At 40.4% G+C, this 27,193-nt stretch overlaps 1 protein-coding gene across 4 annotated transcripts in view; it reads right to left on the reverse strand.

Annotated features, from left to right (window-relative positions):
• Nucleotides 1-27,193, reverse strand: part of LOC126272389 (uncharacterized) — a 363,563-nt gene that overhangs the window by 10,044 nt on the left and 326,326 nt on the right. For all 4 annotated transcript variants that reach the window (XM_049975211.1, XM_049975212.1, XM_049975209.1 and 1 more), the window contains exon 8: nt 24,490-24,822. In XM_049975211.1, coding sequence (XP_049831168.1) covers nt 24,490-24,822 — 333 coding nt within the window. The remainder of the gene's footprint in view (nt 1-24,489; nt 24,823-27,193) is intronic.

Genomic DNA, 27,193 nt, shown 5'->3' on the forward strand with positions numbered 1-27,193 from the left:
CGACATTGTAACAGTCTCATGTCAGTATAGAAGCAAAATCAGAATGAATTCAGAAAAAAACCGCTGTATTCTCAGGTTCCACCACAAGAACAACCTCAGAAATAGCAACATATTCAGAAGAAACAGGCAAATATTTGTGCCAACGAAGATATAAATTTCTCAGCTGTCCTATTAGAATGATAATGGTCATTAAAAATAGTGATACCACAGACTACAGGATCAGTAAGAAAAAACAGTCGAAAAGAAAATGGTCTGAAAATTAATGAAGGCTAAACCATTTGTCATTTTTCTATGTAATATCTTTCAAATCTAGAACTGCAACACCATCTGGTGTAGCTAACAAAGAGACACTGTCGGCAGAGATACATAACCTGCAAGAAGACACGTGTTTATCCCATGTTATAGCTGGGGCTCATTGTAATGCTGCCATAGGAGATCAAGAGACAGCTAGGCACATCAGTGCTCTCAGCCACTTGTTTACTTGTTTCAGCTTTTTCTGTCACACTATATGTTGCATTGTACTCTGAGATGAACTGTGTCTTATTTTGTGACTCCAGCTGCTTAAGAAATTCAGATACAGATCCATCTTCTCCCACTCAGTAACAGTCCAAGTACTCTATCATATCCTGGCGTAGGTTGACTATGTGTTGCTGAATCAGATGATGAGGAGTGATAGGTAGCTAGCAAAATCATTACAGTGGGATTCTTTATTTATAAGGGGCAGTCAATTGAAAATGAGACAGATGGGGAAAAAATAAGTAACCTGTTCAAAAGCAACTGTTAACACATTTATCCCACTGTGAGACAATAACAGACATGCCTTCATGGAAAAGTGTTTGTGGTTGCCTCTGGAACCATGATTTCATTTCTTTGTCTAAAGCAAATCATCAGCAACAAATGTTTTTCTTCAGGGATACAAAAATCAGGAAATTTAATGCAAAGAGATTGAGACCATATGGATGATGTGTAAGGGCTTCCCAGGAAAACTTCTGCAATTTACTCAAAATAACATTGGCCAAATGTGAGCACTCACATCCTCTGTACAGTTGAAACAGTTAATGCAGAACAGGGAATCAGCGATCATAAAGCGGTTACTGCATTGATGATTTCAGCCGTACATAGAAATATTTAAAAAGGTAGGAAGATTTTTCTGTTTAGTAAAAGTGACAAAAAGCAGATTTCAGAGTACTTGATGGCTCAACACAAAAGTTTTGTCTCAGGTACAGATAGTGTTGAAGATCAGTGGACAAAGTCAAAACCATCGTACAATATGCGTTAGATGAGTATGTGCCAAGCAAGATCGTAAGAGATGGAAAAGAGCCACCGTGGTACAACAACCGAGTTAGAAAACTGCTGCGGAAGCAAAGGGAACTTCACAGCAAACATAAACATAGCCAAAGCCTTGCAGACAAACAAAAATTACGCGAAGCGCAATGTAGTGTGAGGAGGCCTATGCGAGAGGCATTCAATGAATTCGAAAGTAAAGTTCCATGTACTGACTTGGCAGAAAATCCTAGGAAATTCTGGTCCTATGTCAAAGCGGAAGGTGGATCAAAACAAAATGTCCAGACACTCTGTGACCAAAATGGTACTGAAACAGAGGATGACAGACTAAAGGCCGAAATACTAAATGTCTTCTTCCAAAGCTGTTTCACAGAGGAAGACTGCAGTGTAGTTCCTTCTCTAGATTATCGCACAGATGACAAAATGGTAGGTATCGAAATAGACGACAGAGGGATAGAGAAACAATTAAAATCGCTCAAAAGAGGAAAGACCGCTGGACCTGATGGGATACCAGTTCGATTTTACACAGAGTACGCGAAGGAACTTGCCCCCCTTCTTGCAGCGGTGTACCGTAGGTCTCTAAAAGAGCGAAGCATTCCAAAGGATTGGAAAACAGCACAAGTCATCCCCGTTTTCAAGAAGGGACGTTGAACAGATGTGCACAACTATAGACCTATATCTCTAATGTCAATCAGTTGTAGAATTTTGGAACACGTATTATGTTCGAGTATAATGATTTTTCTGGAGACTAGAAATCTAGTCTGTACGAATCAGCATGGGTTTCGAAAAAGACGGTCGTGTGAAACCCAGCTCGCGCTATTCGTCCACAGGACTCAGAGGGCTGTAGACACGGGTTCACAGGTAGATGCCGTGTTTCTTGACTTCCGCAAGGCGTTCCATACAGTTCCCCACAGTTGTTTAATGAAGAAAGTAAGAGCATACGGACTATCAGACCAATTGTGTGATTGGATTGAGGAGTTCCTAGATAACAGAACGCAGCATGTCATTCTCAATGGAGAGAAGTCTTCCGAAGTAAGAGTGATTTCAGGTGTGCCGCAGGGGAGTGTCATAGGACCGTTGCTATTCACAATATACATAAATGACCTGGTGGATGACATCGGAAGTTCACTGAGCCTTTTTGCAGATGATGCTGTGGTGTATCGAGAGGTTGCAACAATGAAAAATTGTACTGAAATGCTGGAGGATCTGCAGCGAAATGACACATGGTGCAGGGAATGGAAATTAAATCTCAATGTAGACAAGTGTAATGTGCTGCGAATACACAGAAAGATAGATCCCTTATCATTTAGCTACAAAATAGCAGGTCAGCAACTGGAAGCAGTTAATTCCATAAATTATCTGGGAGTATGCATTAGGAGTGATTTAAAATGGAATGATCATATAAAGTTGATCATCGGTAAAGCAGATGCCAGACTGAGATTGGAAGAATCCTAAGGAAGTAGGTTACAATACACTTGTTCGTCCACTGCTTGAATACTGCTCAACAGTGTGGGATCCGTACCAGATAGGGTTGATAGAAGAGATAGAGAAGATCCAACGGACAGCAGCGCTCTTCATTACAGGATCATTTAGTAATCGCGAAAGCATTACGTAGATGATAGATAAACTCCAGTGGAAGACTCTGCAGGAGAGACGCTCAGTAGCCCGGTACGGGCTTTTGTTAAAGTTTCGAGAACATACCTTCACCGAAGAGTCAAGGAGTATATCCTACGTATATCTCGCGAAGAGACCATGAGGATAAAATCAGAGAGATTAGAGCCCACACAGAAGCATACCGACAATCCTTCATTCCACGAACAATACGAGACTGGAATAGAGGGGAGAACCGATAGAGGTACTCAGGGTACCCTCCGCCACACACTGTCAGGTGGCTTGCGGAGTATGGATGTAGATGTAGATGTAGATGTACAGCTCTCTACCCATGCAGTTTCCATATATTGAGAAAGACATTTGTGGCCGTCACTTTGCTTTGGATGAAGAGGTGCATGCCTTGGTAGAATCATGGTTCCGTAGGCAGCCACAAACATTTTTCCATGAAGGCATTGACAGTCTTGTCTCATACTGGGACAAGTATGCTAACATTTATGGCAACTGTTTTTGAAATAGTTAACAGTTTACTTAATTTTTTTCCCATCTGTCTTCTTTTTATTTGACTACCTCTTGTAAGTGTTTAGTCATATCATTGCACATCAGACATATTGCTAGCTTGGGACAAGACACTCAGGTGGACGTTCCGTTACTTTATAGTCAAATTAGTTTTAAAGACCATCTACCTAATAATATATGCAGTAGTAATTTCGTTGTGCACTTGAACATCAGAGGTCTGTCTGAAGGAGTGATCAGGAAGCTTTATGATATAGAAATTTTGCTAGAAAGTGTGAAACAATCTGTGGAAGTAATAAGCCTTAATAAACATTGGCTAAAATCTGAAAATATCAGTCTCCTAAATAAACTTACAGGTTATAAACTGGCTACCAGCTTTTGTAGGACCAATGGGTATGGAGGCTCTTGCATACTAGTTCATTCCACGGTAGACTATGATATCAGACAGAATTTTAGCCATCTGACTGAAGAAGGTACATTTGAAAGTTGTTGTATAGAACTTAAAGAGTATAACACACTAATTATCAGCATATATTGCACCCCTGGGTACCATATAAGCTCTGTATTTTTAGATAAGTTTGATACATTGCTAGATAAATTAAAATGTGAGAAACTGTACAAGAAAGTAGTTATGTGTGCTGACTTCAACATAGATGTAAGGACTGATGACAAATTTTCTTCACACTTAAAGAACCTGGTAGCCACAAATGGGCTAAATCTCAATTTTGATCAGTATACAAGAACTATAGCAAGCTCTGCAACATGTATTGACAACATTGTAAGTAGTTATAATTATTATGTAAAAGAAAAGTTTCTTCTATATTTAGGAGTATCAGACCATAAAGCACTATTTGTATCACTACTGAAGCAAAATTCAGTCTGCACAACAAAAAGATGTAGGAATTTCAGTCAAGAAAATGTGGAAGTATTTTGCAAAAAACTAAGCCAAACCAAGTGGACAGTCAGCAAACACACTTCCACAAGTGACAATTACAATAACTTTTTAACTGAATTCTTGTGTATATTCAATGAATGCTTCCCTTTTGTAACAGTGAGGACCAGGTCCCAAAAAAGTAGATCCTGGGTAACAAAAGGAATTAGAGTGTCTAGTGCTACTAAGAGGAAACTGCATATGGAGGCAAAAGTAAATCGAAGCCCTCAATTTCTTAAGTATGAAGGCACATACAAAAAAACATGAGGGATGTTTCCCAGATCGATTAAAATATGCAGAAGATCGGCCCATACATAAAAAAGGCAAACAAGATGAATTGGGCAACTATAGGCCAATCTCACTGTTACCAATTTTCTCAAAAAATATTTGAAAGAGCTGCATGTGATCAGACTGAAAATCACAATTCATCTAACAGCATTATCTTAGGCAATCAATATGGTTTCAGAAAAGGCGCAGCACAATCCATGCAATAAATGAATTAGTCACAAAAGTCAGCAGATGTCTTGATGATAGAATGTGTGTGTCAGGCATCTTTTGTGACCTATCCAAAGCCTTCGACACAGTAAATCATGACCTGCTTCTCCAAAAATTGGTACGCTATGGTTTTCAAGGCAAATTTCTTAGCTGTATGTCATCATACTTGGCAAACAGAAAACACAGAGTACTTATTAACATCAATGGCAAGAAATTTCTCTCTGGCTGGAAAAACACTCAATTAGGTGTTCCACAAGTTTCAATATTAGGGCCACTGCTTTTTCTATATTACACTCCTGGAAATGGAAAAAAGAACACATTGACATCGGTGTGTCAGAACCACCATAGTTGCTCCAGACACTGCGAGAGGGCTGTACAAGCAATGATCACACACACGGCACAGCGGACACACCAGGAACCGCGGTGTTGGCCGTCGAATGGCGCTAGCTGCGCAGCAATTGTGCACCGCCACCGTCAGTGTCAGCCAGTTTGCCGTGGCATACGGAGCTCCATCGCAGTCTTTAACACTGGTAGCATGCCGCGACAGCATGGACGTGAACCGTATGTGCAGTTGACGGGCTTTGAGCGAGGGCGTATAGTGGGCATGCGGAAGGCCGGGTGGACGTACCGCCGAATTGCTCAACACGTTGGGCGTGAGGTCTCCACAGTACATCGATGTTGTCGCCAGTGGTCGGCGGAAGGTGCACGTGTCCATCGACCTGGGACCGGACCGCAGCGACGCACGGATGCACGCCAAGACCGTAGGATCCTACGCAGTGCCGTAGGGGACCGCATCGCCACTTCCCAGCAAATTAGGGACACTGTTGCTCCTGGGGTATCGGCGAGGACCATTCGCAACCATCTCCATGAAGCTGGGCTATGGTCCCACACACCGTTAGGCCGTCTTCCGCTCACGCCCCAACATCGTGCAGCCCGCCTCCAGTGGTGTCGCGACAGGTGTGAATGGAGGGACGAATGGAGACTTGTCGTCTTCAGCAATGAGAGTCGCTTCTGCGTTGGTGCCAATGATGGTCGTATGCGTGTTTGGCATCGTGCAGGTGAGCGCCACAATCAGGACTGCAAACAACCGAGGCACACAGGGCCAACACCCGGCATCATGGTGTGGGGAGCGATCTCCTACACTGGCCGTACACCTCTGGTGATCGTCGAGGGGACACTGAATAGTGCACGGTACATCCAAACCGTCATCGAACCCATCGTTCTACCATTCCTAGACCGGCAAGGGAACTTGCTGTTCCAACAGGACAATGCACGTCCGCATGTATCCCGTGCCACCCAACGTGCTCTAGAAGGTGTAAGTCAAGTACCCTGGCCTGCAAGATCTCCGGATCTGCCCCCCATTGAGCATGTTTGGGACTGGATGAAGCGTCGTCTCACGTGGTCTGCACGTCCAGCACGAACGCTGGTCCAACTGAGGTGCCAGGTGGAAATGGCATGGCAAGCCGTTCCACAGGACTACATCCAGCATCTCTATGATCGTCTCCATGGGAGAATAGCAGCCTGCATTGCTGCAAAAGGTGGATATACACTGTACTAGTGCCGACATTGTGCATGCTCTGTTGTCTGTGTCTATGTGCCTGTGGTTCTGTCAGTGTGATCATGTGATGTATCTGACCCCAGGAATGTGTCAATAAAGTTTCCCCTTCCTGGGACAATGAATTCACGGTGTTCTTATTTCAATTTCCAGGAGTGTATATTAATGATATACCATGTCAGATCCAGTCTGATACCATCCTCTATGCAGATGACTCAACAGCTGTAGTCTGTTGTAAAAATGAGGTAGACCTAATTCGTCATACTGAACAAACACTTGGGGAAGTGGAGGCATGGGTCAAAAACAATAACGTGACATTAAATTTTACAAAAACAGAAATTGTTCATTTTACTACAAAACAATCTGCACAGTCTATAAGAGAAATAAGGTGTATGGACAAAAAATTAGAGACTGCAGAGTGTGTCAAATTTCTTGGCATGTTACTCAATAAAAACCTTTTATGGAGTCACCATGTGGACAACATACTGGGTCGACTGAATAGCCTTGTATATATTATGAATATCTTGTATAGTATTATTGATTTAGCTGTAAGAAAAACTGTATATAATGCATATATATAATTTTCTGGGGGTCTTAGAGCTTTTAGACTACAAAAAAGAATCATCCGAGCAATGGTGGGAGCAAAACCAAAGCAACACTGCAAACCTTTATTTGTAAAACTGGATCTAATGAGCATTCCAAGCATATACATCTATGAAACTCTCACTTTCACGAAAAGAAATCCACAACTTTTTGAGAGCAACTTCTTCTTGCATCAATATGATACTAGACATAGAACAAGCTACCTGTTACCTATCCACCGTTTAAAATCATATGAAAAAACCCCATACTATATGGGCATGAAATTTGTAAATAAAATATGGAAAGATATGGATGACCCAAATGTAAAAGGTAGCAAAAGAGACCTGGAAAAATATCTGAAAGATAAATGTTACTATAGTGTAGAAGATTTCATGAATGGCAACAGTGCATTATAATTGTAATTAAATTACCTCTTTGAAGATGTTGCACACTGTATATTATTAGTTTATTATCTATTTTTAGTATTGTTATATATAGTGTAAAACTGACAAGTCACCTGTGTCACAATCTTTGATTGTATAAGGCATGTTATGTGATAATAAAAATTGAACTGAATTGAAATGAACAACTTGAGAGTCAGAAACAATAACATTTCTTCCAAATTGTTGCAGTCAAAGGTTGTCACATTGAGGTGCCAGATATACGTGTTCCATCTGGAATAATTTATGAACAGATATGTAACTACTATTGACTTTTGAATACATGTGTCATGTCATGGAGATTAATAATCATACATGTTGGATGGTCTTCAAACTTCAGAATGCACGGAATTGATGGTTGAGACTATACATTAAAAATTATATATGACAAAATTTCATAAGTGGCTACGAATTCACTCCATTACTGTATCGCAGTGAGTACTTTAAGCTGCTTCGCAATGGTTATGCATGCTGCTGTGAACACAAACTGTATGTTTTGCCAGAATCACATGAGAACGATTTCATGGTGTGTCTTTCTCCAATGCTGTAGGCATTAATTGAATACAGCAATTCTTGCTCTTGGTGGAACAGGAGCACATGGCTGAGCATGCCACAGCAGAACAGGTAAATAGAAACTAGTGAGACTATACATTAAAAATTATATATGACAAAATTTCATAAGTGGCTACGAATTCACTCCATTACTGTATCGCAGTGAGTACTTTAAGCTGCTTCGCAATGGTTATGCATGCTGCTGTGAACACAAACTGTATGTTTTGCCAGAATCACATGAGAACGATTTCATGGTGTGTCTTTCTCCAATGCTGTAGGCATTAATTGAATACAGCAATTCTTGCTCTTGGTGGAACAGGAGCACATGGCTGAGCATGCCACAGCAGAACAGGTAAATAGAAACTAGTGACACAATCAGCAACAAGGAGCATATAAAGTGCTTGTGCACAAGTCTGTCAATCTATATTTCTGCTGACCTCCTTACAAGATTACTTTAATTTTATTTTTTTGTATTTCATGAATTGTAATACCATATTTATTGATGTGCTGACTGGCTGTGTATAACCACAGACATAATTGAAACATGTTTTTTGCAAAGAACTACTAACCCCATACTGCATCTACATCTCCAGCTACATGACTAATCTGAAATTCACACTTAAGTGCTTGTCAGAGGTTTCATCAAACCACTTTCAGATAGTTTCTCTACCGTTCCTCTCTTGAACAACATGTGGGAAAAACAAACACTTAAACCTTTCCATGTGAGCTCTGATTTTTGTTTTTACAAGACAATGATCATTTTTCCCTGTGTTGGTGGGAACTAACAGAATATTTTTGCATACAGAGGAGAAAGTTGGTAACTGAAATTTCATGAAAAGATCTCATCATAGTGAGAATCACCTTTGCATTAATGATTGCCAACTGAACTCATGTGTCATATTGCTGACACACCCCTTCCTCATGGTAATACAAAATAAGCTGCCCTTCTTTGAACTTTTTCATTGTCCTCCATCAATTATATTTGGTAAGGAACTCATACTCCAGAAGAGGACGGACAAACATAATGTAGGCAGTTTCTTTGCTACAGTTGTTGCATCTTCGAAATGTTCTCCCAACAGAATGCAGTCTTTCTTTTGCCTTCCCTATTTTCTCTGAGATAGTTCCAGTTTACATATCTAATCCTGATTTCTCCTTTGCAATAAACCGAATTAAAAAAGCAATAGTGGGAATCTCTTCTGATGTGATAAACAAAGATATTATCAGTGTTACCGTCATCAAGATAATTTAATACCATTCTTGACAGACATATCTAAATTTTCACTCTTTATCAAACACAGTTTAACACCAGTCTTGAAAGACATACTTAATCTTTCTCTCATGAGCGGAATGTATCCCACTCAATGAAAAAGAAGAATACTCATCCCTATGCCTAATAATGAAAGGCCACAATCACCTTACAAATACTGGCCAATTGGCATCCTAACCACAGCATCTTGAACTTTGTAATATATTTTTCAGCTCCATATTACTGAAAACTTATGTATGTAAACTTGGTGGATATGAGAAATATCAGACCAGATTTCAAAAACACTGTGCTAATTAACGTAAGAGATGACCTGAAATATGACACAGACAACCATGCAGCCACAGTATTGACACTGCTAGACTTCAGAAAAGAATTTGATGCTGTCAACCTTCACACATTGCTCAAAATATGATAGCTAAAATTTTCAGATAGTGCATCTAAAATGTTTTGAAAGATACTTGGGGAACAGATAACAACATGTCATTTGTGAGAACAAAAAGTTCAGGTGTGCCACAGGAGTCAATCTTGGGCCAATTAGTTCTCATAGTGTGTGACATGTCACTGATTCTTTTCTCTTGTAAAGATCATTTCCGTACTGATGACCTCCAGCCTTATTCAAGAATCAGACCTGAAACATCAATACTTTTGTTGTCCACGTGAATCATGATATGTCTTCAGTGATTAGATGGGTGCAAAATTTAAAGAGTTAAACTAAATGCAGTAAAGTTACAAGTAACTTTAGTATACCATAAAAAATTAATAGGTTCTGATTTACACAAAAAACTGCCTCCTATTATTCTCAATGGTACCCCAATACCATATCAAAGAACAATGAAGAATTTGGCATAACTTTAGATGTGCACCTCAGTTGGGCAACTAATACTTTTGAAGCATGCAGGAAAACTTCTGTTTACCTGTGTGCCCTCCAGAAGTTTCAGAAAATATAATTAAATTTTCCTTGAGACATTTGAGTCTCATCTTTATTTACAATACTGATAGAATCTCATTTATGCCTTGACTGGGACTTGAACCCAGGTCTCCATGTTTAGAAGACAGATGTGTTAGCCATTACAGTAATAGTCAGTAGTCGGCTGATACTCGTATCTGAATTTTCATATCTCTCCTGAGGTTTCCTTTGTCACAGTTCAGACGTGGAAGTGTCATTGATGGCTTAGTAATCCAATCCTAGTGTGGAACAGGCGGCCACAGACATTACAGCTGGTGGAAGGTGGAGGGCATGGCTGAGCCTGGAGGAGTTTACATCTCCGGCGTTTGTCATTCTCCATTCTTTGACGTTCCAGCTCAAGTTTTGAAGAGCATTTGAGGTAACAGAGTGCCAGCAACTTCGATCTTCTACTAATGTGGACCAGTTACTTGGATCGATGTTCAAGTTTTTCAGATTTTTCTTGTACTGCTCCTTATAACATTTGAGAGGGGCACCTCTTGGCCTTTTACCTGTGTTCTCTTCGCTGTACAGCATTTGCTGTGGAAGTCTGTCATTTTTCATCCGCTGGACATGTCCGACCCATCTGAGTGGATGCCCAATGGTAAGAGCTTACAAGCTATACATTTTTGCTTTCTCAAGAACAGCTGTGTTGGATATGAAGTCATCCCACTTCAGGTTCATGATATATCTTAGCTTCTGTTGCTTGAAGCGTTCTAGTTTCTTCAGATCACAGCAATATAGCGTCCAGGTTTCGCAATCATATAGCAGGGTGGAAATGACTACAGCTTTGTACACCATCAGTTTGGTGTACAGTGTTAGGTCTTTATTCAGGAAGACATGCTTTGTAAGACATCCAAATGCTACATGGGCAGCACGTAATCTATTCTCCACATCTTTTCCAGATGAGCAGTTAGATGACAGTTTGCTTCCTAGGTAGAGGAAATGGTACACTTGTTCCAAGGGTGTATCATAAATGGATATGCTGAAATCAGGAACAGAGGAGCCAGGAGTTGGATGTGCCATCACCTTTGTCTTTGGAATATTGATGGAGAGACCAAATTGTTTGTACTCCCTGCTGAAGGAATCAACTGATAGCTGCAATTCTGCAGGTGAATGAGCTGGAGAAGCATTGTCATCAGCGTACTGCGGCTCTGTCACACGAGTGGTACTGGTGAACCTTTTTGAATGGAGTCTGGACTGGTTGGATAATCCTCCATCGAACCTGTACTTTAGTTCTATTTCTGCATTGTTTATGGATGTCTCATAAAGCATAGCTACCAGATACAGTGCAAATAATGTTGGTGCAAGAATGCACCCTTGTTTAAGCCCACTTGTTATTGGGAATTCACCAGTTGTTTCATTCTGGCAGAGGACCTGTCCAGTCATATCATCATGGAGAGCTCAATCAAGTCAACAAAATGTTCAGGGCAGCCGAAGCATTTTAAGACCATCCACATGGCTTCTCTGGGAACTGTATCAAAAGGCCTTTTCTAGATTGTAGAAAACAAGTAGTAAAGGCTTTTGGTGTTCTCTGCACTTCTCCTGTAGTTGTTGTGCACAGAAAATCATGTCAATTGTCCCTCTTGAAGGTTGAAACCCGCAGTGAGACTCAGTTAGTATAGTCTCTGAAAGTGTCTGGAGGCGATTTAAAAGGATTCTTGCAAAAAATTGCCAATGACAGAAAGTAGAGATATTCCCCGGTAGTTACCACAGATGCTTCTGTCGCCCATCTTGAAGGTGGTGACAATTGTGGAGTTCTTCAAGTCAGCAGGTAGCTTGTGGGTTTCCCACATTAATAAAATGAGTGAGAAGAGTCTAGTTTTTAGAGGCAAGCCGCCACCCTCAATAAGCTCCATCGGGATGCTGTCAGGTCCAGGAGCCTTCCCAGGTTTCACACTCTTGAGTGCCTTGCAAAATTCTTGATAGTTGGACGATGAGCCAAACAGGGTTGTGGAGGGTGCTGTGGGACATTTTTGAGAAAATCTCCAGCGGCAGTAGAAGGGTGGTTTAACAGTGAGATGAAGTGCTCTTTCCAACGATTTAAGGTGTCCTGAGTTTCAGTAAGAATGGTGGAGTTGTCAGCAGCTTTCAGTGTTCCTGATGAGGAGCAGATAGGTCCATACAGCTCTTTAATACCAGCGTAGAAGCCACGCAGGTTCCTTGCATCAGAAAGATTTTGGAGTTCTGTGGTTTTCTGTTGCCACCATTTGTTCTTGATTGCTCATCTTTCACTTTGAGATTTCTGCTTGAGTTCTTGAAAGTGTGCTTTCTTTTCAGCGCAGGACAGATCTTGAGCAAGGGTTAGGTAAGCACCCCGCTTTGCATTAATGATGGCTTGGATTTCTCCATGGTTGTCATCAAACAAGTCACTTCTTTTCCGTGCCCTAAAACCAACAACATTCTCAGCAGTTTCTTTGATGATGTTCTTTAATGTGGTCCATTCATGTTTGACGTCATCTGTGGTTGCTGGAGCTTTGTTAAGTTGTTCAGACAGTATGTCTTGGAAGTGTGAGTGAACGTTTTTGTTGTTCAGGTTGCTTGTGTTGAATTTTCTGCGTGGTGGGTTTGAGAAGTGGGATCGTGGCTTGCGATACTTTGGTACTCTCAAACGGCTGACTAAAAGTCTATGGTCAGTCCAGCACTCATCGATGTTTAGTGCTGCTTTTGTGACGAGAATGTCTTTCTTGTCATGCTGTCAAGTAATAACGTAGTCTGTAAGATGCCAATGTTTGGAGTGTGGTTGCATCCATGTGGTCTTATAGCAGTTAGGCAAGCGTAATTGGGTATTTGAGACAAAAAGCTCTTGCTCAGCACATAGACCAAGAAGCAACAACCTATTTGCATTGCAGCTTCCGACCCCTTGTTTACCCATGACGTCTCTCCAAAAACGGTTGTCCTTTCCCACTCTGGCATTGAATTCACCAAGTAAGATTAATTTATCTTTAATGGGTTTCTTTGAGAGAGTACTGTTCAGTTGGTGGCAGAATTAATTCTTTGTGTTTTCATCACTGTCTAAAGTAGGAGCATATGCGGAGACGAAGGGGGCTCCTGTCTTGAGAGTCTGTGGGTGGCAACCACACGGGCCCTTAGCTAAGCCTGGCATTACTTCCACTTACTTGTGTCAGGCTTCTCCTGTTTCCTTTCGTATCCGGCCTCCTTTGGCCAACTCTTGGTTTCTTCGACCCCAATGGTATTAGGTTTCCAGGCCCAAGGGTGTCTTTCACATTCATCTCTAGTATCTATTATCTACCATTTGACCCAAAGGTGAAGTGAGCAGAAGAAGAATCTTATATCCCAGGTTCTCAACAATCATGGAGGCGGAAGAGGTCATGCAAGATGAACTGGCTGTAAAGGTGCCGCTCAGCCATCATTGAGCTCGCGGCAGTTCATTGCAGTTCTGGTACCTGAAGTCACATTTCACATACATATATGCCATGATGAATTGTTCCAGAATCATAGTGTGTGGGTCACTTCCTCACAAGCTGTAATCCACCTTAAACAAATTCACGCAAATAACAGTTTCTCCTGTCATTTTCTCTAAGGACCAATGGTGATGGGATAAGGACAATGGTGGCAGGCTCTGAGTGAGGCTGGAAGCTACCAGTCTGGACCTGCACAATGGCGGCAGGTGTGTGATGGTCGCCTTCCTGAAAACCCATGTGACTACTCGGGAATCCGGTCCTGCATCTGCGACAGGGCAGGCCTATTTAGGATGACTGCTGCCCACCCTGAATGGGGAAGGCCCTAGAAACTGTGGGCTAAACATCTGAAGTCACACTTGAACTGGGCTGGGAATCCGGACTCAGTAGGTCACTCCTTATACTGCGGACATAAACAAAAGAAGAATGAAATGATTATGACAATAGGGATATGGAATGTCAGGACCCTCCTGGACGTGAACAATTACAGGCCAGAGAGAAGAACCACTCTTATCACCCAAGTACTAGCCCGACTAGATATAGACATAGCTGCCTTGAGTGAGACAAGACTCTCAGGTGAGGGACACATTAATGAGGTATGTTCAGGGTACACCATCTTCTGGAAGGGAAAGGATGCAGGAGAACCATGCATCCATGGTGCAGGATTAGCCGTAAAAATGAAAATAGTGAAAGATCTTTGACTTACACCTGTCTCAATTAATGAAAGACTGATGACTCTTGGTTCAGCCATTACACCTTCACAGCAGAACAACTAACACAGCTGCACAGACTACCCTAACCCAATGCCCTCCCCAACGCAACCCTCAATTCAAATCTTATGCTTATTTTCCCCTACTTAGAGCATCACAATTTCCAAGGTTCTCTGATATTGGAATAGCACAGCAGTATTGGACGTAATGGGGAAATCCTGCCTGTACCTACACCTGAGGTACAGGCAGGATTTCCGCATGACATTCAACATTAGGGTGCTATTCCAGTACCGGAGAGCCTCAGCAATAGTTACAATGCAAGGAGGAGAAAATAAGCCCAAGGCGTGAATATAGGTTTGTGTTGAGATGGGCATTGTACTAGGGTATTCCATATAGAGCAATGTTAGCTTTATCACTGCAGTGGTGTAATGGGTAGCACACCTTCCTGGTGAGTAAGGAGACCCAGGTTCAGGTCCTGGCTGTGGCACAAATTTTAATTCATTTCTTGAGCTTCTGTCATTATCACAGTTTCATAAAATATTTGCACAGGATGTGAAACATACACTTCTGCAATCATTTTTTCTACCAAACCTCCACTACAGGGTGTAATCCAGTATGTCATGATAAGTGAAAACTCTACCAATGATTATAATGAAGTATGAATGATTGTGTGCATTAAATCTGCAACATCCATCTATTTCACCAAGTCAGTGCTGCAGTGCCCAGTCATGATGGTTGCAACTAGACAAGTTGCGTAACTGCCATCTGCTATTTCAACTTAATTGCCTCCTCATTGTGCATGCAGCCCAATGCCTCACATCAGAGATCAAGTACCTGTCATCATAATCGCAACATCAGGTCTCACTTATCCTAGCTGTACCCACACATAAAACAAAAACATTCACAGAACTTACTTGTTACTTATAATTACATGTACATCTACATATATACTCTGCAAACCACTGAGGTGCATGGCAGACAATACTTAACATTGTATTACATGTTAGGGTTCCTTCCTGTTCCAGCCACATATGGCATAGATGAATGATTTTTAAATATCACTGTGCATGCTGTTATTAGTCTAATCTTGTCTTTTTGGTTCCTATGTATGGAATATGCAAGGGGTTGCAATGTATTCCTAGATTCTTTGCATAATAATGGTTCTTCAAAATATGTAAGCAGGCACTCCTGGAATAGTTGGAATTTATCTTAAAGCATCAGCCAATTCAGGTTTTTCTGCAATTCTGTGATACTCTTCGATGAAACAATCAAACCTGTGACCATTCTATCCTACGGTGGGAAACAGAAGTGTTCTGTAAGCAGTCTCACTGAATCAACTCACAATATTTTCCCAATATCCTATCAATCAACCAAATTCTGTCACCTACTGTACCTATGACTAAGCTTGGATGATCACTCCATTTCATATCCATACAAATTTCTAACCCCAAGAGTTTGTGTGTCTATTGATTCCAACCAAAACTCAGTTACATTGTAGTCATTGGATACTACTTTTCTGCATTTTGTAAAGAGTGTAATTTTAAATTTTTGTACAGTTAAACCAAACTGCCAATCTATGCGCACTTCAGAATATTCACAAGACCTGCCTGAATATTTTTGGATCTGTTTCAGAGAGTGCACTGAGCTGCTGACCTATCACCACTGCAGATGAGTTACTTCTATATCTTGGTGGATGAAAAAGTTTCAAGCATTTATCTTACAACATATGTGTCTCACTGTGAACTATTATTTGCAGAAAACCTCATTTTGTTATCTGGAATTGTCTACGAGGTATGATGACTGTTACGACTACATGTTTCATGAGACATAAGGACATGAATGGTCGTGCTGCATGTAACTGCCTTCAAACAGAAAAACAAATAACTTGAGAATGAAATGAGATACTCATCTGCTCTCAATTTTAAATAAAATTTTAACATCTTATCTAGGTTTCTGTACATTTAAAGCAAAGTATATGAGCTAAAACCAACCATATACATAGTTTATGCAATTTGTTTGTAGCTCTGTGATCTCTTTAAAATTTTTTGGAATATTTTAGCTAATTTGGTGAGGTACAATACATTTTATGGTTGATCAAACTAAATTCAGTTCTTTATTGATTGAAGATGTTTGTCTGTAAGATGTGCAAAAATCAAACTTTTTCACTTAATAGTTTTTGAAAAATTGGGTGATAAGTATTTCATATCAGCCAGAATGCTGTCTCTCGGCACAGGCACCAGTGTTTGACAAGCAGTGCAGCTACAACAAAAGCAGCCTCAGCCTGGAATGCAAAGAGCTTATCTGTAGCAGTGAAAGGGTTAATACTGTCTGCCACATCATCAATATACAACATGAACAGGAAAGGTTCCAGTAGACTACTCCAGGGAATGCCACAAGTTGTTTCTATTTCTGTTGTGACTCTCCACCCAAAATAAAACCCAGCATCCTCCCTACCAGAAACCTGCAGCAGAGTCACAAATACCCAACATAACTTTCCTTCTGTTTATAAATGTGAGTGGGGCATCATGTCAAACACGTTTCAGAAATCTAAGCATACCGTGTCTACACGATTGCGTTGACCGATGGCTTTCAGGATGTCACATCAGAAAAGTGTGAGTTGGTTTTCCATGGATAAATGTTTTTGGAGTCCATGGTGTTTGGCACATAGGAGATCATTCTGTTTGATATAGCTAATTATGTACAACCTCAAAATATGCTCTCTACATATCTCATAAAAATACTCTCAGTTTAGATTCAAGACTCCACTTTTGTGCTCGTACAAAGGCTGTGAAGTACCTGGAAGTTGATTTTTTTTTATTGTATCAATATATATCAAGGAAAATCATATTCTGACTAAATTAGAAAAAATGTGTTGTTGGAATTTTTTATGACCTTTCTAAGGCTTTTTATTTTGTAGGCCATATTGTCATACTAGAGAAACTGAATGTGATTAAGAGACATCGTAAGTTTAAAACAAAAATTTCCACACATATGAGGAGATTTTAATACTGCAACAAGACCCCAGTACATTTTTTTAAAACATTTTAAGATCTTTAAACTTACACTGCATGAACAAGTGTCCTATTCATAATGATGCAGTCTGGACAATATTATTGTTAACTTAGCCAGAGATGAATATGTGGCTAGCCTGTCCAATGGAGTATTTGCAGATCATGCTCCACTGTTTTTAACATTTTATAATAAGCAACCAATCTATTCAAATGAATCTAGTGTGGCATGGGTAAGAGGGCAGGGAGAGGGACACATTATATCATTTAGCACCAAGTTAAAGAATGCAAACTGGGACTTTGTATGTGAGTGTCAAACAAGAAAAACTGGAGTTGAAAATGGTTTTGATGACTTTTTGTAAAAAAAAAAAGTATAGAGGTCTGTGGTTTTCATGTTCCCCATTACAATAAATAGCTCCTCGAATGAATGTAAATACAAAAATGACCTAGTATACAAAAGAACAGGCAGAAATTAGAGAAAATATGCTCATACGATATCAAAAATGTATAAAAGTGAGGATAATCAAGGAACTGAACAGAGGGATTTGAGTTACAATTCTTACCTAACAAGTAAAAAGTATTATAAAGTTAACCTCATACAAGTTAAAAAACACAGCATGTGAAAGATACACAGAAGGTCCTCCAAATAATTGAAAGGCAGCAGGGGAAGTTATCAGACAAGATAATTCTTCCTGCTTGGTATTTCAAACTCAGCTTGATCCAGGATAATTGAATGACTACTTTGTCGTATCAGTTAGAGAACTCTGAGAGAAAATTAAGCCCACAGACACACCAGCAAGGGATCTGATTGGTTTCCAGTTGTCTGAAAGGCCTTTGTTTCATTGGGATAGAATTACACCTGATGACTTCTGTAAAATGGTTTCCAAATAATCTAATTCCAAAAGTATGGAGTGCTACTGGATATCTAAGTATGTTGTTGAACAAACAGTTCACTTGATAAGTAAGCTGTTGAGTTTTATATTTAATAAATGTTTGGAGTATGGAGCTTTTCCGGATTCACTCAAAATCCCAAAAGTTTCCCCATATTCAAAAAGGGTGATCAACAATTCTCCAAGAACTACCAATCATTTTCTATTGTTTCAATATTCTCAAAATATTTAAATAACTCATGTAAATTCATTCAAGCAATTATTTTGGAAAGCATGATCTCCTCACCAACTGTCAGTACGGATTTCTGCCAGGTAAAAACACCACTACAGCTATTCTGGAAGTTGTTGATCAGACTTTTACAGCTTTTGAGAATAAGAAGATAGTGTCATTTGTGCTGTGTGATCTAAATATGCTTTTGATCACATTCCTTTTAACATATTACTAACAAAATTAGAGTATCACGATATTAAAAAATCTACATTAGCAGTAATTTCTTCCTACATAGCAACAGAAGACAGTTTGTCTCAATTAGAAATAGACGCTCCCACTTAGTAGACACTGGTACAGGTGTTCCACAGGGCTCTGTCCTTGGCCCCTTCTTTTTCATTATGGCTGTCAATGATCTGCACCACTGCATATCACAGTCAGTTATCTGTTGTTCTGATGATACAACTTTTCTTATATTGCATCACAACATACCAACTCTTGATAAGATTATGCAAGAAACTCATGACTCTGCATTATTAGCTTGCAGCCAATAAACTTGTTTATAATCCATACAAAACCCAAAACCTTACGTTGGGGCTGTACAAGACTGTAGATAATAAATATGTCAAACTCTGATTGGTACATATTGATGCCAGACTCAATTGGAAAAAACATATTAGCCAAGCCTGTAAAAAGATTTCACGAGGGTCCTACCTCATATGGAAACTGAGAGGTATGGTCAGCAATAATTATCTCTGTATGACATATTTTGTGCTCTTTCAGTCACATGTTTCACATGGGGACATTCTTCCCATGTCAGTAACATTAAGAAAAATACATGTAATATGTAAGGCTAGTCCTAAAGAACACTGCCGCCTTCTTTTTCCCAGCCTTAGGATACAAATAGTGTTGAATATGTACATCTATGAGTCTGCATTCTTATCAAGAATTTTTTTTTACTAGTTTCCTCTCACTGCTTGATCCTTGCTGTTTAAAAAAAATCAAATTTAAATTATATGGCTGGCTAACAAAAAATCAGTGTTACAGTATAAAAGAGTTGAATGATGTGGGTACTGTTGATATTAATATTTAAGATAATGGCTGTATATAAGAGACTTGATTTGTACATGCAGTATGAATATTAATTTTAAAACTGCAACTTGCTATCCCTTGAAAAGCCTACTCTACTGTATGTGATGAGCAGCATTAAAGAACCTGAATTTGAAAAAATTGCTAATGTTTCAAGAAGACAGAATGGCTGTCCTGTGCTTATCTTGAGGAGACAAAATTCTAGTAGCACCAATACATAAACATGAATGAATTGTAGTTGCAGTTCATATCTGGATCACTTTTTCCAGGGCACTGGATAGGATGTGTGGCTACTGTGTACGGACGCAGGAGGAGCTGGCCACTCTTCGCGAACAGCTGAGCGTGTTGATGGCCGCGGTCAGCCGTCTTCAGGCTGCTGCCTCGGAGTGTAGCGGCAGAGGGGAGTCTGGTGCGTCGCAAGGTACACCCCAGGTGTTACATGCTTCACCCACTGTCCCTGCTGTCGAGACATCTTCGCGGGTACCGGGCGCGGTTGGGCCACCCTCTCCCCAAGGGGAGTGGCGGGTTCAGCGGCGTTCGCGGCGCACGAGGCAGAGGGTCAATGTGGAGGCTGGCCGTGTGGCATCGCCCGCTCTGCCTGTGAGTGGACATGTGGCTGCTCCTTCAGGAAGGTCCGAGCAGGCACACGGGGGGAGGGGTTTATTAGTTATTGGGAGCTCCAACGTTAGGTGGGTGATGGAGCCCCTTAGGGAAATAGCGGAAAGGTCGGGGAAGAAGGCCAGTGTTCACTCTGTCTGCTTGCCGGGGGGTCTCATCCGAGATGTGGAGGAGGCCCTACCGGCAGTGATAGAGAGCACTGGGTGCACCCGACTGCAAATTGTTGCTCATGTCGGCACCAATGACTCCTGCCGTCTGGGTTCAGAGGTCATCCTCAGTTCGTACAGGCGGTTGGCGGAGTTGGTGAAGGCGGAAAGCCTCGCTCGCGGGGTGGAATCAGAGCTAACTATTTGTAGTATCATTTCCAGAACCGATCGCGGTCCTCTGGTTTGGAGCTGAGTGGAAGGCTTAAACCAGAGGCTCAGACGATTCTGCGGAGAGCTGGGGTGCAAATTTCTCGACCTCCGCTATCGGGTGGAGAAATGTAGGGTCCCCCTGAATAGGTCAGGCGTGCACTACACGACAGAAGTGGCTACGAGGGTAGCGGAGTACGTGTGGAGTGCACATGGGTTTTTTTTAGGTTAGAGAATTCCCTCCCTAGGCCCGACAAGACACCTCCTGAGACGCGGCAAGGCAGGAGTACGCAAAATGCAACAAGGAATAACAATATTAATGTGCTAATAGTAAACTGCAGGAGCGTCTATAGAAAGGTCCCAGAACTGCTCTCATTAATAAACGGTCACAACGCCCATATAGTACTAGGAACAGAAAGTTGGCTGAAACCAGACGTAAACAGTAATGAAATCCTAAACTCTGATTAGAATGTATACCGCAGAGATAGGCTGGACAGTGAAGGGGGAGGTGTGTTTATAGCGATAAGAAGTGCAATAGTATCGAAGGAAATTGACGGAGATTCAAATTGTGAAATGATTTGGGTGAAGGTCACGGTTAAAGCAGGCATAGACATGGTAATTGGATGTCTCTATAGGCCCCCGGGCTCAGCAGCTGTTGTGGCTCAGCACCTGAAGAATAATTTGGAAAATATTTTGAGTAGATTTCCCCACCATGTTATAGTTCTGGGTGGAGATTTTAATTTGCCGGATATAGACTGGGAGACTCAAACGTTTATAACGGGTGGCAGGGACAAAGAATCCAGTGAAATAGTTTTAAGTGCTTTATCTGAAAAATACATTGAGCAATTAAACAGAAAACCGACTCGTGGCGATAACATATTAGACCTTCTGGTGACAAACAGACCCGAACTATTTGAATCAGTTAATGGAGAACAGGGAATCAGCGATCATAAAGCGGTTACTGCATCGATGATTTCAGCCGTAAATAGAAATATTAAAAAAGGTAGGAAGATTTTTCTGTTTAGCAAAAGTGACAAAAAGCAGATTACAGAGTATCTGACGGCTCAACACAAAAGGTTTGTCTCAAGTGCAGATAGTGTTGAGGATCAGTGGACAAAGTTCAAAACCATGGTACAATATGCGTTAGATGAGTATGTGCCAAGCAAGATCGTAAGAGATGGGAAAGAGCCACCGTGGTACAACAACCGAGTTAGAAAACTGCTGCGGAAGAAAAGGGAACTTCACAGCAAACATAAACATAGCCAAAGCCTTGCAGACAAATAAAAATTACGCGAAGCGAAATGCAGTGTGAGGAGGGCTATGCGAGAGGCTTTCAATGAATTCGAAAGTAAAGTTCTATGTACTGACTTGTCAGAAAATCCTAAGAAATTTTGGTCCTATGTCAAAGCGGAAGGTGGATCAAAACAAAATGTCCAGACACTCTGTGACCAAAATGGTACTGAAACAGAGGATGACAGACTAAAGGCCGAATTACTAAATGTCTTCTTCCAAACTGTTTCACAGAGGAAGACTGCACTGTGCTTCCTTCTCTAGATTGTCGCACAGTTGACAAAATGGTAGATATCGAAGTAGACGACAGAGGGATAGAGAAACAATTAAAATCGCTCAAAAGAGGAAAGGCCGCTGGTCCTGATGGAATACCAGTTCGATTTTACACAGAGTACGTGAATTAACTTGCCCCCCTTCTTGCAGCGGTGTACCGTAGATCTCTAGAAGAGCGAAGCGTTCCAAAGGATTGGAAAAGGGCACAGGTCATCCCCGTTTTCAAGAAGGGACGTCGAACAGATGTGCAGAACTATAGACCTATATCTCTAACGTCGATCAGTTGTAGAATTTTGGAACACGTATTATGTTCGAATATAATGTCTTTTCTGGAGACTAGAAATCTACTCTGTAGGAATCAGCATGGGTTTCGAAAAAGACGGTCGTGTGAAACCCAGCTTGCGCTATTCGTCCACGAGACTCAGAGGGCCTTAGACATGGGTTCACAGGTAGATGCCGTGTTTCTTGACTTCCGCAAGGCGTTCCATACAGCTCCCCACAGTTGTTTAATGAAGAAAGTAAGAGCATACGGACTATCAGATCAATTGTGTGATTGAATTGAGGAGTTCCTAGATAACAGAACGCAGCATGTCATTCTCAATGGAGAGAAGTCTTCCGAAGTAAGAGTGATTTCAGGTGTGCTGCAGGGGAGTGTCATAGGACCGTTGCTATTCACAATATACATAAATGACCTGGTGGATGACATCGGGAGTTCACTGAGCCTTTTTGCAGATGATGCTGTGGTGTATCGAGAGGTTGCAACAATGGAAAATTGTACTGAAATGCAGGAGGATCTGCAGCGAATTGACGCATGGTGCACAGAATGGCAATTGAATCTCAATGTAGACAAGTGTAATGTGATGCGAATACATAGAAAGATAGGTCCCTTATCATTTAGCTACAAAATAGCAGGTCAGCAACTGGAAGCAGTTAATTCCATAAATTATCTGGGAGTACTCATTAGGAGTGATTTAAAATGGAATGATCATATAAAGTTGATCGTCGGTAAAGCAGATGCCAGACTGAGATTCATTGGAAGAATCCTAAGGAAATGCAATCCGACAACAAAGGAAGTAGGTTACAGTACGCTTGTTCGCCCAATGCTTGAATACTGCTCAGCAGTGTGGGATCCGCACCAGGTAGGGTTGATAGAAGAGATAGAGAAGATCCAACGGAGAGCAGCGCGCTTCGTTACAGGATCATTTAGTAATTGCAAAAGCGTTACGGAGATGATAGATAAACTCCAGTGGAAGACTCTGCAGGAGAGACGCTCAGTAGCTCGGTACGGGCTTTTGTTAAAGTTTCGAGAACATACCTTCACCGAAGAGTCAAGCAGTATATTGCTCCCTCCTACGTATATCTCGCGAAGAGACCATGAGGATAAAATCAGAGAGATTAGAGCCCACACAGAAGCATACCGACAATCCTTCTTTCCACGTACAATACGAGACTGGAATAGAAGGGAGAACCGATAGAGGTACTCAGGGTACCCTCCGCCACACACCGTCAGGTGGCTTGCGGAGTATGGATGTAGATGTAGATGTAGATGTAATGCTATTACAGAATAAAATGCATAGTTCATATCTACAGGCATTTTCAAACAGTACTTCTAGCTCTAGTTTGTAAAAAATTGAGCAGCTAGTGGGTGGGGGCTTAGAGTAGGAACTATCCCAGTGTTTGCCTAAAATAATTTAGGGAAACCTAAATCAGGATGGCTGGTTGGAGACTGGAGCCTCCATTCTCCCTGAATATGAGGTCAACCTGTTTAAAACACTGCAACCTCATCCAGTTTACACCTTGTATACAGTACTGTCTTCCTTGTTTCTTTTTTTTTTTTCTTTTTTCTTTTTTTTTTCTTTTTTTTTTTTTCTTTTTTTTTTTTTTTCATGTACATTCTTGCAAAGAGATTGTTCCATACTGTAAAAAGCTAGTTCAACTCATTTCCAAACACCAGTCACTACACACACTATAATGTAACATTGTACACACTGGCTGCTGACATCAGTACCGTGGCGATGTTTGATTTCCATCTGATGTGCAAAAAAAGTGCCCTATGTATTAACTCTGTCCTCAGGGAGAAAAGAAGGATGGTATGGGGAAGGTTAACAACGAGGGGCTGGTTACTCAGATTTGAGAGTTAGAGAGACTACCTGTTGTGAGGGTGTGGGGAGACAAAAGTTAAGACGGAGGTGACAGCGTGTAGCAATGTGTTGGTTCTGAGATACTACTTTGTAATTTTAACATTATGGTTTTCTTAGTATGACCCAAGTGGGGTTACAGCACCAAGATAATGTAGCCAAGTATGTTTGTCCAATGGTGGATATTAACAGATAACCTATGTTTTCAGTCATTTTCATGGGCCTGTTTACCACTCAGTCCCTCATCTACAAGGTGTGTAGTTAGCTTTACTAATTCCTTTATTCGAGTTCCATTTATTCAGTGCATATGTACTTACGATTTCTTCAATGCCAGCATCAGCTTCTGCATCATCGTCAATGAGCTCTGAAGCCAATTTCAAATGTCGTCGTGAACGTATCTTTTCCTCACTAGTGCTAGTATGGTCCAAAGAGCCTTCCTTCTTTTGATGGACAACATTTGCAATTATCTCATGTAGTTTACTTGTAGGAAGAGCAGTTTCCCGACGAGTTCTGTTTTGAGGGTTCTGCTGTCCACTTGCTGGCACAGAACCATGTTTTTTATCATAGTTCTCTAACATCTGTTTGAGCACCATACGCAATTTTTCTCCATCTTCATCGCCACCAAGCTGCTTGTTCAGCCGCCTTAATACCTATAAAGTTGTGATTACATTAGTGTTTCTTTGTTTAAAAAGTAGCTACCATATATGCTACCACAGTCACAAATATTCTAAATGTATAGTCCACAGGAAATAACTCATGGTTATAAACTTAGTGTCATAATTAGAGGTTTCTCTCTTACAAGTTTATGTCCCCTTAGCACGTTTTCATTAGGCTGCACAACATAATCACAGGAAGTTAAGGTGAGATGTAAATGCATTCCACTTTCATGTAGCATAAAATTCAAGCATTAGACAAAATAACATGAAAACCTATTTTAAAGACCCAGAACTTATTTCCTGACATATTTTAAGGTTTTACTACATATGTACTACACATAACAGAACATCATTTGGAAGTCATGGAAACTGCATAGATGCACCTAAAAGAATGAAAGTTAGTATCTCATTACCACAGGTGTAATGTGAGAAAATGGGGAGCTACTGAGTGCAGGAAAGGAGAAGTAACGGATCAAGCCATAGATCTTAGTAAGTATTTCAGTGAATAGCTCTTTGAGTGTTGCACTTCAGTAAAAGATTAGGAAATGCACAAGACAGTGGTTCTGACAGTCTATAGGCTCCAACATCAAATTTCTAAACTTTGTTAAACATTTAGAGTGGGTAATAAGAAGACTTTATGGAAATTACTGGGAAGTGATTGTATGTATAGATTTCATCTTGTATAGTTTTCTTTGAGGGTACCTCAGGTATATAACGTCCAGCTTTGTTGTGACTCCACTGATGTGAGACCAATAATAAATGGTTTTACAAGCCATGATGGTCACATGACTGACATAAAGTTCCCCACAAATGAAGTTTAAACAAAAAAGGAAAGTGACACAGAACTGTAAATGCTGACTCAATTACACTACTCGCAGAGAATGTACAGAATGATAAATGGGAAGAAGTTTACCAAGGACACAATAATCAATGAGGAATTTATTTATTTTCTAAACATATTTTTACAATATTCTTGTCTAGAAAAACAAATCTTTCCAGAATGATTGAAAATTTCTGAGACCTTGGCACTTCTCAAAATAAGGTTGCCTAGAGAATTATAGACCTTTTAGACTTTCCATAACTCATAAATATAATCTTGATAGGCTTGTATAAATTCCAAAATCTTATTGGTATATTTGGTGATTTATCTAAATCTATTGATTGGCCATAGTAGCAAGTTCCTTCTTGACATGTGATAGTTTTTGAAGGCATAACTTACAATTGCCTGCTAATTTATGCAGCTTTTCAGCAGCCTTAGGGCATAACAAACTGTAATCAGCTTTGAATTAACATGTGTTGCATGTACATCCCATTTCGTATTACTCTGGATCCACAGACCTAATACTATAGTCTCCTTACTATTTACTATATGTTAACAATTAATAGTGACACTTGGATATCAGACACTCATATTTTGCTCAGTGTGAAAATTTGGCTCTACTGTGTTATTAACAATTATCTGGTTCAAGTGGCACCAGTCACAGAGATATTTAGTGATGACTTTAATTTTTCCTTGGAGACCCTCTGTTTCTCAGCTTCTATTATGTCATCAGCAAGTAATATTGTTTCCAGGCCTCAGTATTCTAAATCCAATCATTAATATAAATAAAATGGAGTGATCCCAGTGCAGACCCATGTGGAAAGCCATAGGTGACAGAGCCCCTTTTGATGAGCACCCTGAGACTAATCTTATTTTGTTGCCTGTAAATCTTATGTTGACTCTCTGTTTATAGTTACTTAGAAATGACTGAATGCATTCATTTTATAAGATCCTTATGACATAGCTTTCAAGACTACTAAGGAAATTGTGTGATCAGTCAAGCCAAATGGTTTTGTTAAGGCCCGGAATAGTCTTATTACTTGCATTTCATCGTCCATAAGTTTTAAAAATCCGTATACAATGCTTTCTGCTGACATATGGCTTCTGAAGTCATCCTGTCAGTGAATTAGTAAGTCATTTTTTTATCAACCTCTTTGTCATAATAAGTTCTATGAATGCCACTGAAGACCTGTAGCTCAAAGTCATTGAGCAGTAATTACATACATTATATTTCTCTACGACTTTGTGAATGGGTACAGTTTGCAGGTTTGTATTACTTCTGGAAAAAATCCTGACTGGACTGAGATATTGTACAGATGCTTTAGAGGTTCCACTAACTTTTTTTAAACATTTCTTTTTGATGAAACTAGGAATACCATCAATCAACTTCTAGTAACATAATTCCTCAGCCTGTACATGTTGTTTATGGGACATCATTTTTCTCTTATGACTGTAGATGTTTTCCTTTTGTTGTTCCAATTTCAGCATCACACTGTTGTCAAGCATAAATATTTGATGCTGTGCCATGGCACAGATATTAACTAC

The sequence above is a fragment of the Schistocerca gregaria genome, chromosome 5 (assembly GCF_023897955.1).
Source record: "Schistocerca gregaria isolate iqSchGreg1 chromosome 5, iqSchGreg1.2, whole genome shotgun sequence".
Lineage (NCBI taxonomy): Eukaryota > Metazoa > Arthropoda > Insecta > Orthoptera > Acrididae > Schistocerca > Schistocerca gregaria.